This window comes from Macrobrachium rosenbergii, chromosome 7 (genome assembly GCF_040412425.1).
Source record: "Macrobrachium rosenbergii isolate ZJJX-2024 chromosome 7, ASM4041242v1, whole genome shotgun sequence".
Taxonomy (NCBI): Eukaryota; Metazoa; Arthropoda; class Malacostraca; order Decapoda; family Palaemonidae; genus Macrobrachium; species Macrobrachium rosenbergii.
In genome coordinates, this window is record NC_089747.1 from 728,941 (window position 1) to 745,000 (window position 16,060).

The 16,060-nt window shown below is 38.5% G+C and overlaps 1 protein-coding gene across 1 annotated transcript in view; it reads right to left on the bottom strand.

Moving 5' to 3' along the window:
- bark (protein bark beetle) overlaps nucleotides 1-16,060 on the bottom strand; it is a 140,751-nt gene that overhangs the window by 35,846 nt on the left and 88,845 nt on the right. Inside the window, 14 exon segments of the mRNA XM_067106238.1 lie at nucleotides 1,115-1,323; nucleotides 1,498-2,558; nucleotides 2,560-2,575; nucleotides 3,775-3,987; nucleotides 4,772-4,892; nucleotides 5,519-5,557; nucleotides 5,560-5,653; nucleotides 6,181-6,285; nucleotides 8,402-8,499; nucleotides 10,633-10,755; nucleotides 11,649-11,843; nucleotides 12,974-13,200; nucleotides 13,918-14,081; nucleotides 14,401-15,932. Of these exon segments, the coding sequence (XP_066962339.1) occupies nucleotides 1,115-1,323; nucleotides 1,498-2,558; nucleotides 2,560-2,575; nucleotides 3,775-3,987; nucleotides 4,772-4,892; nucleotides 5,519-5,557; nucleotides 5,560-5,653; nucleotides 6,181-6,285; nucleotides 8,402-8,499; nucleotides 10,633-10,755; nucleotides 11,649-11,843; nucleotides 12,974-13,200; nucleotides 13,918-14,081; nucleotides 14,401-15,932 (4,197 nt within the window).

Sequence of the window (16,060 nt, forward strand, 5' to 3'; positions counted from 1 at the left end):
ACGTCCAGTTTCGCCTGCACAGGCCGACTGTGCAGGCATAACTGCGCAGCTATAACCGATCGTTAGTGGCGGCTTTAACTTACGATATAAGAAAAATTACCCAATTTATTTTTTAAGATCTACAAAGAGACCGACAACAGCCGACAATTCCGCCGTTCTCTGGGGCAAACGCCGAGCCATTTAACTTAATGCGGGGACGTTGGCGACAAGTTTATACACTACCGTAATTATAACGACACTTCATTCCCAGCGTTATATTCGCTTCCCGAAATTTCTTCCGTAACGATAACGACCAATGAATGAAATTACAGAGGGAAATTACAGAGAGGTAATTGCCCGCCCCTGTAATGTACTGAATGACGGCGGGTGTGCAAGAGTTGCGTAATGGATATGCAGATGAAGAGACGTCGAGAATTATTTAAGAGGGTTTGTAAGGGAGTGAATGTACTATTATTATTATTATTATTATTATTTTTATAGGTATTCGGAATGTGGGCATATTCGTACTGAATGAGCTGAAATGGTTATTTGCTTAATAAGTAAGTTTAGATATTGTGAAGTCTATGAGCGGACTTGGGGCAAGAGGAGTACAAATGAGTACAGATGGTAATACACACATACACATGACTTCACACACATACTGAAATGGGCATTTACTTAATAAGTTTGCGTGTTATGAAGCCTTTAAGCGGATTTGGTCCAAGAGAGGTATAAATGTATACTGATGTTAAAACATACATACACACACACACATGTTGAAATGAGCATTCATTTGAAAGGTAAGTTTTCATATTGTAAAGACTGTAAATTGGATTTGGGACAAGATAGGTATAGCTGAATATAAAAGTAAATACACACACACACATAAAACAGATTCTGATTCGTGGACGAACCACCTGAGATATTGGCTGAGGTCACTGTAGGGTCACTAGAGGTCACTGCTGACCTACTGATCATGTAAGGTTGTAATGTCACCGGGGTTGAGTAACCATGCAAAATTTCAAGTCCATAGGATGGAGGGAACAGGTCGAAAATTGAGTTGCAAGTTTTGACCCAAACAGACAGACAGCCACAGAGGTCAAATTAAACAAAAGCATGAAAAAACAGTACCCACCATCACACTGTATAGGATCAGGCCAAGACCGAACCCGGATGAGGGCATTCGGGAACATCTCGATCCTCTTGTTGCGCCCCAGGAAGACGTTGACCTTGTTGTACCCCAGCTGGTGGCACACAACCTCGGCGTTCCTCTCGGAGAAGCGGTCGTCGCAGATTGGCACCCACTGCTTGGTGGTGCCGTTAAAGATGTCCAAGAACCCGTCCCTGGAATGGAATGGAATGGAATGGAATGGAATGGAATGGAATATAAAAAATTTAGGCCAAAGGCAACTCCATCCCTGGAAGATTGTTGTAATGGAATGGAATGCAATGCTTAAGTAAAAAGTAATTAGACAACATATTAAACAGATGTTTAGTTAGGGCCACAAAATGACGTACCTCCTTCCCTCACAGTCGCCCTCGACGCAAAGCCGCACAGCTTCAAGTGATGACTTCGTCTGTCGTCCCACTCGATAGTGAGTAGCCACTGAGGTGTCCACAGGCTTCATGATAATCTTCTCATTCCTGCGCCCTATGGCCTCAAGACGCCCGAGGACCAGCATGCCCACACTCGGGAAGAACTCGAGGACTACCCCAGCTTCGATTTTCAAATTCACCCCAGGCATAACCGTTAGGTCCGACTTGACCAGGTAGGGTTCATCTCTCTTCTGGAGGGTGAGGTCTTCCAGAAGGCGCCCTCCGAGCCCCTTCAGGTCCATCTTGTTCGTCTCCATCCTAGACGAGCCTATGGAGGACACCTGAGCGTTGAAGCTGTCCTCGATGAGGTAAGGGAGGTAGTCGGCCAGGGCGAAGTTATTCCAGTCGTCGAAGTCGAATATTCTCTCCTCGATGACGTCCGGCTCCCGGGAGCCCCACCAGTTGGCTTCGACGTTCAGGTAGTTGTTGATCCTGCTGGTGAAGACCCCCGCCAAGAGCTCATAGTCCATCTCGTTGGAGCCGAAGAGGTTGTGGGTGATGTTGACCTTCTGGAGGCCTCGCACCCCGATGGTGTAACTGGCGGGCTGGTGGGCGCGAGAGGCGCTGCTTTTTAGCTGCATCGTGTGTCTGTTCCCTTGGACTTTGTTGCTCTCGAAGTAGGCCCTGACGGACCCCAGGATGTTACTCTGGCTGTCAGTGTTGAACTCGACCATGTAGGAGCCCATGTTCGAGAGAATGCTGTTCTCGTATATAAACATCTCCTTCTCCATCCCGCGAACTGACAGGAGGCCCTTGAAGCAGGTGTTGTCCTCAAACCTCGAGTAGGTCATGTTGAAACGAGCGAAGTACCCGTCGATCTTGAACTGGAACTCGGCGTTGTTCAGGAAAGTCGAGGCGTTGACGTAGACCGTGTGAGTGAAGTTTTCGTTGTATTGCCAGACATATGGCAACATCAGCGTTATTCCGCCTCCACCGTTGTTCTCCATAATGATGTCCTCGAACACCCAGTGGAATAAGTTGTTCGGATTCGCGGACGTCCCTGCAAAAGATATTTTAGACATTTTAACAAGTGATAGATTATTTCCAACACCAAAATACCTCGGATGCAATAGATATTATTATTATTATTATTATTATTATTACTCAGAAGATGAACCTATTCATATGAACAAGCCCATCACATATGACAAATTCAAGCTTCCACAAAAGAATATGATGTTCGTTGGAAAAGAAGTTGCAAAGAGCACGAAACACAGAGGAAGATATGTTATTAAAAAGAGGAAAAAGATTAATAAATAAAAGATAAAATATAAATATTTTATATATGACATTCAAGCAGTTGATATACTCTTCCCCATTCTGACAATTATTATTTCCAAAAAACAGAACAGGGAGCTGTATAAAAAATAAGAATAGATAAATTTAAAAAATTAATTAATAAATATATAAAAACTAATAAATTCTAGGCATCCACTAAGCCGTATATTTTCTTTGCCAGACCAGTATAAGTTATATTCAAAAACAGAACAGAAATCGCACATATATAATACATAAAAATTAAATGAAATAACGAAGAGATAGGTTACTGGCAAAAGGATGAATTAATAAATAAGTAGATAAAATAAAATTAATTTATATCTGAAATCCATCAGGACAAAAGAAATCATTTCTTAGAAACAGAACAGAAATCATATACATCATCATCATCATCATCCAGGTGCCACATATCCCCGGGACGTCAGCAATCTGGCTCGCCAAAAAACTCTCTGCAGAACTGGGCTGCAACATTCAGTCATTCTCACCAATCCATAACATAAACAGAAGTACAAAAAATGCGGCGAAGTTTCTTGGTATAATCGAACCCTCTACAGCCCCTACAGCGTATAACAAGGCCACCGAAAATAGGTCTATCTTTCGGTGGTCTCTATATCTGTATGAGCCATGACCTATGATACTCCTAACAACGGACCGATGATGGCCTGGCCTGTATCGTTGCCAGACGCACGAGTTATGGCTAACTTTAATCTTAAATCAAATAAAAACTACTGAGGCTAGAGGGCTGCAATCTGGTATGTATGATGATTGGAGGGTGGATGACCAACATACCAATTTGCAGCCCTCTAGCCTCAGTAGTTTCTAAGATCTGAGGGCGCACGGAATAAAGTCCAGACGGACAGACAAAGCCGGCAGGATAGTTTTCTTCTCAGAAAACTAAAATAAAACAAAATTGAACCTTACCAGCTATACTGATCGATCCCGCGGCCGTTGCCCGAAATCGTCGTGCCGTTGAACATGAAGGTGACCTCTCCTATGTCGTCGTTGTCCAGCCTGACCCGGAAGGGGGACAGAGTGTACATGGCCTGGTTCTGGTTGTTCACGACGTGAGAGTTCACCAGCATGACGCTCTCGTTGGAACAACGCAAGAGATGATCGCCGTCGTCTGTGAAGTATCTGGTGGAAGAAGGATTATTATTATTATTATTATTATTATTATTATTCATTAGATGAACCATTTTCATATGGAAGAACCCCAGAGTCAGGAGTCAGTGATTATTATTATTATTATTATTAAGGTGATTATTATTATTCACAATATGAACCATTTTCATATGGAACAATCCCCCAGAGGTCACTGACCCCCTATTCATAAGGGAAGAACCCACAGGAGTCAGTGACTTGAAATTATTATTATTATTATTATTATTATTATTATTATTATTATTATTATTATTATTATTATTATTATTATTATTATCATTATTATTATTATTATTCACAATATGAACCATTTTCATATGGAACAATCCCCCAGGTGTCACTGACTTGAAATTATTATTATTATTATTATTATTATTATTATTATTATTATTATTATTATTATTATTATTATTATTATTATTATCATTATTCACAATATGAACCATTTTCATATGGACAATCCCCCAAGTCACTGACTTGAAATGTATTGTGTGTATTATTATTATTATTATTATTATTATTATTATTCACAAGGTGATCTACTCATATGGAACAAGCCCACCACAGAGGCCCCTGCCTTAAAACTCAACCTTCCAAATAATATCATGGTGTTCATTTGAAAGAAGCAACAGAAGGTAATAGTAAAAATAGAAAGAAGAGATCAAATAAATTAACGAATTAATAAATAGATAGATATAAATGGGAGTAAATATTGAAATACAAGGAGAAATGTTTCAACACAAATAAATTCCCTCACCTGTTGTAGTGCAAGGTGGATATCCCAATGTCATTTTCGTGGATCCTCGTGTTCTCTATGTACACCATGGGCCACTTGGCCCGGAAGTTCCTCATGTCCCCTGCTTGGGCGATGTCTCTCCCTGGAAGATAGGATAATAATAGTAAAAAAAAATAATAATAATAATAATAGTATAATAATAATAATAAATTTTATTTCAGTATAAGCCATATACATAGACATTTGGAGATGCAAGTGAGTAAAGAATATATCTATATACATAATAAAAGCATAAAAATGGTAAAAAATTATCATTTTGTATATACATATATATATATTTTATTTATATACATATATATGCATATATATATAATATATATTATCACTTGCACAACTATCCTGTCAAATATATAAATAATAACAACAGAATTTTCACGGCTACCAGATGATGAGGACAGATAAGTCCTTGAAAGTCTGCAACATTTTTTGAATAAAAAATCTCGATAGATCACATCCCATTTAAACAGGGTCCTGGTATTAAATAAATATATACATATATATATATATATATATATATATATATATATATATATATATATATATATATATATATATATATATACTGTAATTAAAAATAATGTCATCACTTCATCAATCTTGCTACAGTCAGAAGGAAAACCCCAGAGAGAGAGAGAGAGAGAGAGAGAGAGAGAGAGTGAGAGAGAGAGAGAGAGAGAGAGAAGGATAGAGAGAGAGAGGAGAAGTTACGATCAATGGCAGTGAGAATAATGATGACGTCACCGAGGCATAAGGACCCGAATTGTACTCGATGGTTATGGCGTAGCTGTTCGAAGTCGTCGGAAACGCCACTTGGTCGCTCCTGACGTTCCAGCGACGGATGTCCTGGAAAACGACGCAAAAAAAGACAAGAAATTTATATATACGTACATATATATATATATATATATATCTCAGAATCACAGGTAATTATAAATATCATAAGATTGGTTTTAGGTCCTGACCGGTTTTGACTTATTTTTGAAGCCATCGTCAAGTGTGATTGTAGAAATATAAATAGTTTTTTGTTTGTGATTGTTTGTTTGTCTGTTTGTTTGTGTCAGGTCCTGTGTGATTCCTTGTATGTGCAAGATATATATATATATATATATATATATATATATATATATATATATATATATATATATATATATATATATATATATATATATATATATATATATATATATATATATATATATATATATATATATATATATATATATATATATATATATATATATATATTATATATATATATATATATATATATATATATATATATATATATATATATATATACACTTCCATATATGCATATGTAAAACACTCTAACCCATAACAGAGGCAAACATAATTAAAAAAAAACTTACCTTACTCTGAATTATTTCCTGATAATCATAAATAGTAATCTGCTCCGTACTGTCCGGAGCAATGGGATTCATCAGCTGCATCCCAATGACATTCGAGTGTGAAGTCTGGAAGGGAAAATTTAATTAAAAGTTTCGGTTAAATGACTCTCGGATTCCCAATCTCCTCATAGGAATTATAAGGTAGAAGCCTAGGATATGGTAAGGTGATTGGTATAGGATTAGACACCCTTACGCCAGAGTGTGGGATGCCTGTTTTGGGCATCTGGAATCTTTAGGAATAAGGAGAAAATTGAATAATGACATACGAAAAGGGGGGGATATATTTAAGAGAACTTAGCTATCATGAGGTGGAAATCATTATGTGATTTATTAAAATACCAGAAAGATTGACCAGAATTTTCTAGTATCAGGTTTTATACTCTCTCTCTCTCTCTCTCTCTCTCTCTCTCTCTATTTCAGTCCCTCTCTGTCTGTCTGACTAGATGAGTCTCTCTCTCTCTCTCTCTCTCTCTCTCTCTCTCAGGCTGATCATAAGGATTTTCAGATGAAGATTTAATATAACAAAGAAAGAAAAGAAAATAAAACATAATTAAACCCTCAAATCGAATAACGTGGTAAAGAGGAAAGAGATTAAGTAGGTCATGGCAATAAAAAATAAAATAAAAAGAAAAGAAAGCAAACAGTTAATCCCATTTGCAAGTGACCCGGCCGGAATGAATTATTCAGAGCTATCAAAAACGGTTATGATGCTGAAGTTAATTTGCCCTGACATCAAACATGCTTTTGTCGGCAGACCTAATTTGACCTTTTTTGGCCTAGTTTTACTTATTTTTTTACCTAATTTGGCCCTTTTTGGCCTAATTTGACCTTTCTGACCCAATTTGACCCTTTTTAACCTAATTTGACTTTTTTAATCTAATTTGACCTTATCTGACCTATTTTGACCTTTTTTGACCTAATTTGACTTTTTTTATACATAATTTGACCTTTTTTTTTTACCTAATTTCACCTTTTTACTAATCTGACCTTTTCTGACCTAATTTGATTTTTCTTGACCTAATTTGACCTTTTTACCTGATTTGACCTCTTGTGACCTAATTTGACCTTTTTTTTTTTTTTTTACCTAATTTGACATTTCTGACCTAATTCAACCTTTTATTACTTTTTATAATGCAACAACGAGGACCACTATCATCATTTACACACACACACGCATACAGACACACACGCTGTCCCACGAAATAAAAGGATTAGGAATTAGGAATTTGGAATGAGCAATTAAGAATTAGGAATTGGGAGTATGCATTCCCGGTGCTCTGTGGGACATACGAAATTCACGTTTTTTTGTGTCTGTGGCCCCACTGACCTACTATTGTGGGAACTGAGGTCACTGCTCTCGAAGTAAAGCTTAGGTCATTGATTCTAAAACAAAGGTCATTGATTCTAAAACAAAAGTCACTGGTTCTAAAACAAAGGTCATGGATTCTAAAAAAAAAAGTCACTGATTCTAAAACAAAGGTCAATGGTTCTAAAACAAAGATCATTGGTCTCTAAAACTAAAGTCATCGATTCTAAAACAAAGGTCATTGATTTTAAAACTCTAGAAAAAAATGGCAAAAAAAGTAATCAGTACAAATTAATGTTCATAAAATTTACCAATTTATGAATTGTATCTCTGAGTTCTATAAAATAAAAAGAAATTCTTGGTCAAAATTTTGTAAGAATCCATACGTACGTTCTTGAGCCATCTGCTAACAAACAGCGCAAACAAATTCTTACCGAAATGTGCCCATCTCCTCAAAAGTTACACTCTAATCTCTCCTAAATTTTAACCACTTGTTGCCAAAGATAAGGGCCACCTTTGGTCAAAATTTCGTGAAAATCCGTACGTACGTTCTTGAGCTATCCTACTTACAAAAAACTTATTGAAATGTGCTCTTATCTTCAAAAGTTACACCCCAATCTCTCCCAAATTTTAACCACATATTGCCAACAATAAGAACCACCTCTGGTCAAAGGTTCTTGAAAATCCGTATGTAAATTCTCGAGTTATCTGCAAAAAAATCACCAAAATGTGCCTATATCTTCAAAAGTTACCCTCCAATCTCTCCCAAATTTTAACCACATATTGCCAACAACAAGGACCACCTCTGGTCAAAATGTCGTGAAAATCCGTCCATACATTCTTAAGTAATCCTGCTTACGAAAAAAAAATCCTTACCGAAATGTGAACAGTGACTTGTTTCTCTTCTCCTCTCAAAGTCTTCGTGATGAAGACCTTAGGAACATTGATGGTCAGCTGAATCTCCTTCGGGGATCCTGCAAAGGATTTGGGTAGTGAGTCAGAGGATTCCCATTCCTTCGAGGGTGGAGCTGAGTGACTGATCGATTTAAAGTATACTAAAACTGGCGTCACAAATGGAGTGATTAGGGATTTGGAATTGTAAAATCTTAGGAATAGAAGTGTAAAGATCATATAGTTATTCTCGAACTTTCAATAATGGATCTATCTCCCTCTAAATAGTTCAGTAAATTTACTTTTATTTACATAAGTATATCAATAAAAATATATTTTATAAGTAAAACGAAGGCATAAAGAATATTATAATTACTTTTTCTGAATTTATAATAGTAGAATGATCTCACTTTATACAGAGTTCAGTAAATTTAATTTTATTTATATAAGTATTCCAACAAAAGTGTATATACTTTTATTATAAGTAATAAAATCAAGGTGTAAAAATATAATTTTTAAAAGAAAACTTATAATGATAGATTTATCTTCTAAGTTGGGACAATACTCACTTTAAAAAAAAATAAGTAAATTTGCTTTTATTTGTTTAAGTATATCAGCAGAGGTATATTTATAATTGAAATGAAGGTGTATAAAGGATATGGTACTTTATTGAGAACTTACAACAGTATATCTACCTTCTCAGTTGAGACAGCACTTACTTGAAACAAAATCTAAGTACATTTTACTTTTATTTACATGAGTATATTGGATCTTTCCAAGATAGTGACCCCGTAAATGGGATTACCGTAAAAACACAAACAAAAGACTGTAAATATCATGAAGATAACGACCCCCAAGAAATATTATTCCTAGATAACGACTCCCGAAAACCCCCCTTGGGGAAGCCGCCATCAACTAGGAAAAATACGAATTTACTTTCTAAATTTAGACAGAAATTACTTTAAGTAATTTCAGTAAATCTATTTTTATTTACCTAAGTATATCTATAAAAATATACTTTATACGTAAAACGAAGTGGTAAAAAATATTTCATTTTTATTGACTTCTTATAATAGTAGATTTACCTTCTTAAGTTGAGACAACACTTGGTTTAAAGTTCCAGCAAGAACTTGGTTTCAAGTTCCAATAGCAAGAATCTGGTTCCAAGTTCCAGCAAGAACTTGGTTCAAAGTTCCAGCAAGAACTTGGTTTCAAGTTCCAGCAAGAACTTGGTTTCAAGTTCCAGCAAGAACTTGGTTTCAAGTTCCAGCAAGAACTTGGCTTAAAGTTCCAGCAAGAACTTGGTTCCAAGTTCCAGCAAGAACTTGGTTCCAAGTTCCAGCAAGAACTTGGTTCCAAGTTCCAGCAAGAACTTGGTTCCAAGTTCCAGCAAGAACTTCCTTCCATGTTCCAGCAAGAACTCGGTTCCAAGTTCCGGCAAGAAGTTGGTTCCATGTTCCAGCAAGAAGTTGGTCCCAAGTTCCAGCAAGAACTTGGTTCCAAGTTCCAGCAAGAACTTGGCTTAAAGTTCCAGCAAGAACTTGGTTCCAAGTTCCAGCAAGAACTTGGTTCAAAGTTCCAGCAAGAACTTGGCTTAAAGTTCCAGCAAGAGCCGACTGGAATCTCAATTACCAAAGGGGTAATTGAACCCGGAGCTAAAATTATGTTAGACCTAATATCATCAACGAGGAAATTCCAACCGAGAAAAGCGCCCGATTCGGGTCTCATTAAGTTACCCGGCTCGGTTCGCTTTGCGCTGTGATGCAATTGCATTAACATGAAGAAAAACAACTGCTTTTTCTCTCTCTTTCCTGCCTTTGAAAAGAGTCGGCGTTGTTTCGCTGATAAAGTCATTAATGGCGCAGTTACGGCATAATGTGATTAGGCCCATATACGGGTATATTTTGGCTGTGCGGAGTCGTGACCGGATTGTTACTCTGAAAAAGGGAGAGGAAGAAGAAGAACAACAACAAGAGGAACAACAACGACAAGGATATAAGAACAACGGCAAGAAGAATAGCAACAACACTGAGGATAGAAAAAGGAAGAAGGTGAAGAACAAATAGGTTAGGCCTACACAGTCTTGACCAAATTCCTATTCCTCATTAAAACTGAGGAAGAAGAAGAAGAAGAACAACAACAACAACACCAGCGACAAAACAACAACAAAAACAACACGAAACAGAGACCTCCGCTGAAACCGCACTGAAACTCACCTGGGATCTCGATGTAATCCTGCTGTTTCAGTTTCAGCCAACCTGTCAGCTCTCTCTGCTCGGCTCTGGTGATGAAAGGGTTGAAGTGGAGCCCCGAGCCCCCGTTCTGCTGCAGATTGGATCCTGAGGAAGGCGCAGAAGAAGAAGAAGAAGAGGAAGGTGGTGAGATAAAGACTCTTTTATCAGTGTGGTGATGATGACTCGGTGCGAGAGAGAGAGAGAGAGAGAGAGAGAGAGAGAGAGAGAGAGAGAGAGAGAGAGAATATTCTTTCCCCTAAGGACACCTCTATGCTTTTATTATTTTGTGTCTCCCAGAGAGAGAGAGAGAAAGAGAGAGAGAGAAAGAGTCTCCTATCATAGATGTGCATGACCACAATGTTAGTTTCTTTTAAAAGAGAGAGAGAGAGAGAGAGAGAGAGAGAGAGAGAGAGAGAGAGAGAGAGAGAGAGAGAGAGAGAGAGAGAGAAGTCCTTCCCTTGAAGACACTTCCATGGTTTAGAAAATTATCTCAAATCTTTTTAAGAACATTAGAAATGTTACAAAAAAATTATCCCAAACCTTTTTAAGAATATCAAAAATATCATAAAGAAATTATCTCAAATCTTTTAAATTATCCCAAACCTTTTTAAGAATATCAAAAATATCATAAAGAAATTATCTCAAATCTTTTTAAGAATGTTAAAAACAGTATAACAAGATTATCTCAAATCTTCTCAAAAACATTAAGAAAAATATAAAGAAATTACCTCAAATATTAAAAGAAATCAGATAAAAAATATCAGGGTAATTATCTCAAATATTTCTCAAAAATTATACTAAAAAAATTATCTCAATTCTTTTCAAGACCATTACAAATAATATAAAAATGATCTCAAATATTTTTTAAACATCAGAAATAATCCTAAAATTATCTAAAATATTTTTTGTAAACCAGAAAAATCAAACTGAAAATAATATAAAGAAATCTGTCTCAAACTCCAGACTACATGAATCCTTCAGACTTCCAAGTATCCTACCCGTGATATTGACACCCAGCTGCCGGAGGCTGATGCCGTGCCGTTTGTTCCTGGTGAAGGAGCAGCCTTTGAAGATCCGGGCGTCCGGGTTCCCTATGGCGTACTGGTTGCTGTACAGAACGCCCACTCCGTCGTGGGAGTTGTCCCTCACGGAGATGTCTTGGATGATGTGGTGGTGGTAGTCGATTTGTAGGGCTGCCCGGGACGAGAAAAGGGAAGATTTACTGCTTGTTTTCAAGTTTGTGTGTGTTTGTGAATGACTGTGCATGTTTGTGGGTGTTTGTGAGCGCTAGAACATGTTTGTGAGTGTTTGTATGTGTTGGTGAATGTTTGGGAATGACTGTGCATGTTTGTGTTCGTGCATGCTGGTGAATGTTTGTGAGTGTTCACAAGTGTCTGTGAATGCTTGTGAGCGTTTATAAGTGTTTGTGAATGTTTGGGAGTGTCTCTGACTGTTTATAAGTGTTTGTGAATGTTTGGGAGCGTTTGTGAGTGTTTGTAAGTGTTTGGGAATGTTTGTGAGTGTTTGTGGATGGTTTGTGAGTGTTTATAATGTAGGGTGGAGGTTGTGGGTGTTTGTTAATGTTTGTGACTGTATGTTCAAGCTTGTTCAAGTGTTCAAGTGTTAAAAACGCAAAATATTTGTTATTATTATTATTATTATTATTATTATTATTATTATTATTATTATTATATTATTATTATTATTATTATTATTATTATTATTATTATTATTATAAAAATACTTAACCCGAAAGTTTCGACGAGAGAGAGAGAGAATGTAATACAAAATCCTTGTGATTTGCAGAACTGAGAGAGAGAGAGAGAGAGAGAGAGAGAGAGAGAGAGAGAGAGAGAGAGAGAGAGAGAGAGAGAGAGAGAACTTACTTTGGAAGTAAACTTACGGAGATTTCAGTATACCAATTTAGTTTTCACAAAAAAAGCACTCATATTGAAATTAAGTGAACTAACTAGTCGTGAACATAAACTAAATATGACATTCCATAATTCCAGATTATTTCCAGGAGCTGTTCTTACTACGCCTTCCCTACGACATACAGAAATTCAATAACATTCTCTAGAACATTTCCAGGTTCTTGGTCAACAGCATTCCAGAATCCAGCAGTGAAAACAAGCTAAATATGTCATTCCATAATTCCAAATTATTTCCAGCAACGTCTATTCCAGTGCCTTCAATACGACCTACATAAACTTAATAACAATCTATACTGAACAGTTCCAAGTTCTTGGTCAACAACATTCCAGAATCCAGACCTCTCCTTAGCAGCAATTTAACTTCCAGACACAAACTCACGACCACTCACCGGGTTTGAAGGCTCTCGTGGTATAATCCAGCAATCCAGCCTTCTCGATGATAACTCCTTTAATATAACTCTCGCGGGCGGTCATGCCCAAGCGTATTCCAGCCCAAGTTCCAGGATAGCAGCGGATGCCGACGTCCTCCCCGTGCGTGCAGGAGTTTTCCAGTTCCCAAGCGTCGTCGCCCTTGCACTGAGTGATGTCTGTGTCGAATTCGTCACACTGGATGTTGCTGGAGGATTGAAAAATGGGGAGATGAAGTTTTGGAAAGGTAAGGGTGCTGGAAAAAAGGGTGCTGGAAAATCCAGTTGGGAAAGTAAATTCATCAAAAAGTAAGGGTGCTAGGAAATCAATATGCAAAATATATTTTTTCAAAGGCTACTGGAAAACCAAAATGGGAAAATGAATTCATCAAAAAGTGAGGGTACTGAAACATCAAATTGGGAAAATAAATTGATAAAAAGTTAGATTGCTTTAAGAATCAAAATGCGAAAATAAAGTTTTTGAACTGAGTTCTGAAAAATTAATATGAAAAATCATTTTTTATCGGGTGCTTAAAGATCATATTGGAAAGATAATTCATCAAAAGTCAGGGTTCTGGAAATTTATACTGGAAAATATATTTTTCAAGAAATTGTGGGTATCAATAACGAGCTTCCTATTGGATGATAATGATGGTAAGATTCAACCTATAAAAGAAAATGGGATTACTAGTGATCAAGACTTGACAGGTACTGTAAACATAAGTTTCATCAAATAAAATAATGATTAGAAAGCAGACATCTAGAGACGAGCAAAGTGGTGAGGAGATTAATACTTAGAAGACAATAAAAACTCAAATCTTTCAAAATTCTAATTAAAGCTGTCTATACAAACAACAAACAGTCCCACATAGGAAACCACTACGACAGAAGTCAACAACCATCTGAAAAATACACAATCAACAAACCTCAGGATAATCCTGGCATCCTGACCGTCTGGGGGCATCACACCTGGTTCCAGGTACCAGTCCTCGGGGTTCAGGACATAGCCCATTTGGTGACAGACGATGGCGGCAGCGTCCTGGTTCCAGCCGTGGTTGCAGACTGTTCCCCAGTCGCCATCTTTGTAGACCTGGAAAGAGGAGGTAAACAATTTGTTGTTGGCTCCTCTTAGAATGCTGTCTGTATGTTTTATTTTATCAGCTTATTAAATCAAAATCATTTGTACCTTTCTGTGGAAAATGCAGTCATGTTTCTCTGTATTTGTTTTGTATTTATGTTGGTTCTAAAGCCTTCAAGACTTTGTCATCCAAACTGCATCTTGGTTCAAAATGTCAAACTGGCACCACGACCCTTTAATGTATATACTAAAACCAATAACTTAAAATTACATCCAAGGGTTATCTAGACATGAGAAATGACAAGCTTCTTCTACAAAGATGCCAACTTACCATAAGCCTTCCCTCCATCTCATCTCTACCTCCTACTAACTTCACAGGAATCGTAGGACCTTCAGCTGTCTTGTTCATGGCATCCTGCGATGCTGTCCCATTCAGCGCCGTCAGATTGGTCATTACCAGCTCATCCTCTCCGAAGAGAGGCGCCGTCAGAAGAGCCTGCTCCTTCACGGTGGTCCCTTGGAGGGTAAACCGAACGGCATTACTGCCTGAACCCTCTGTTCTCAGCAAGCCAGCCACCATCATGCCCATACCCTCGGCAAACTCGAGGGTCGTGCCAAAGGCAATTGTCAGGGTGCCTGTACCATGGACATAGATGTCCCTAGTGACTGTATAAACGCCGTCGGTCAGGGTGATCTCCCCATTCACCTCGCCACCTATGATGTGGTCGTCCTCCCTGCTGAAGAAGTCAGGCTCGCTCATCTGACCTTGCTCGATGACTGGAGTGTCCACGTTGTTGCTGACCAGCAGGTAAGGGTGGAAGACGATCAGGGCCAGGTTGTACCGGTCCCTGCGGTCAAGTATGCGGTCGAATATCTCTCTCTCGAACTTGCTCCCCAGCCAGTTGTAAGTCGCGTTGATGGGCTTGCTCTGGTCAGTCGTGTGCGAGCTGATTTCGTAGGTCGACAGTGGGTTATCAATCAGGTTCCTGAAAATGACAATGTTAGCTGACCCTATACACAGCACGCCTGAGGAGCGGCTTCTCGATGGGAAGTTGCTGTACAGTTCTTTGACGATGTTGTTCTTTATGGTGTTCTTCTCCACTCGCAGGTTCTGATCCAGACCTAGAATCGACAGCGAGAGCCTCAGTACAAACCATCCCGTGTTGTCCCTGAAGTTATTCCTGAATATGCGCCCCGAGAAGGGCAAGCTCTGCAGCTCGATCTTGTCTTTGTTGTAGATCATCAGGGTGCCGTGATCATTCTGGTGAAACTCGTTGTATTCCAGATTCAGGTCCATGTTCACCGCCGGCGATATGTCGACCGCCAGGCGGAGGTTCGTCTTGAACAGGTTCTGACCGATCTGCACTTTGCGCTGCCCTCTGTCTTTCAGCCAACACGATTCGATCTTCAGAGCAGCTCTGTGACCCTCGGTGAACGAGTTCCCACTGATGTTCACGAAGGAGTCCTTGCAGAAATTCCCAACCCTGAGACCCACATCTAGGTTGCCACTGAACGACGAATAAGCGACGCCTGTCTCGTGTCTTATGTTGGACTCCAGGCCGCTTTCGTTGAACCATATCGCCACTCCGCGAAGTTGGTTGTCTCTGATTGAACTCCAGGTTATATTTTGGAGGCCTCCTTCGTAGGTCACGTTGACCCCGTCGCCATGGTTGTTGCTTATGGTCGAGTACGTTACATTGACGTCTCCGGCGCCCCCTTTCACGTTGAGGCCTGACCCGAAGTGACTTCGGGTCAGGTTCGATCTGTTGATGTGGACGAGACTCCTCATGTTCTCGAGGGCGACACCATGGCCGCTGTTTCCCGAGATGAAGGAGTCTTGGAGGCTCACGTCAAACATCTTATCTGTAAAGGACAATGACACATTGAAACAGGGGCCTTGTTGACAGGTAATCAACAGGTAAATGTAATCAACTGCACAGGTAAAAATAACAGTATTTGACAGATAAAAAGAGCATGTAAAACCAATCTGA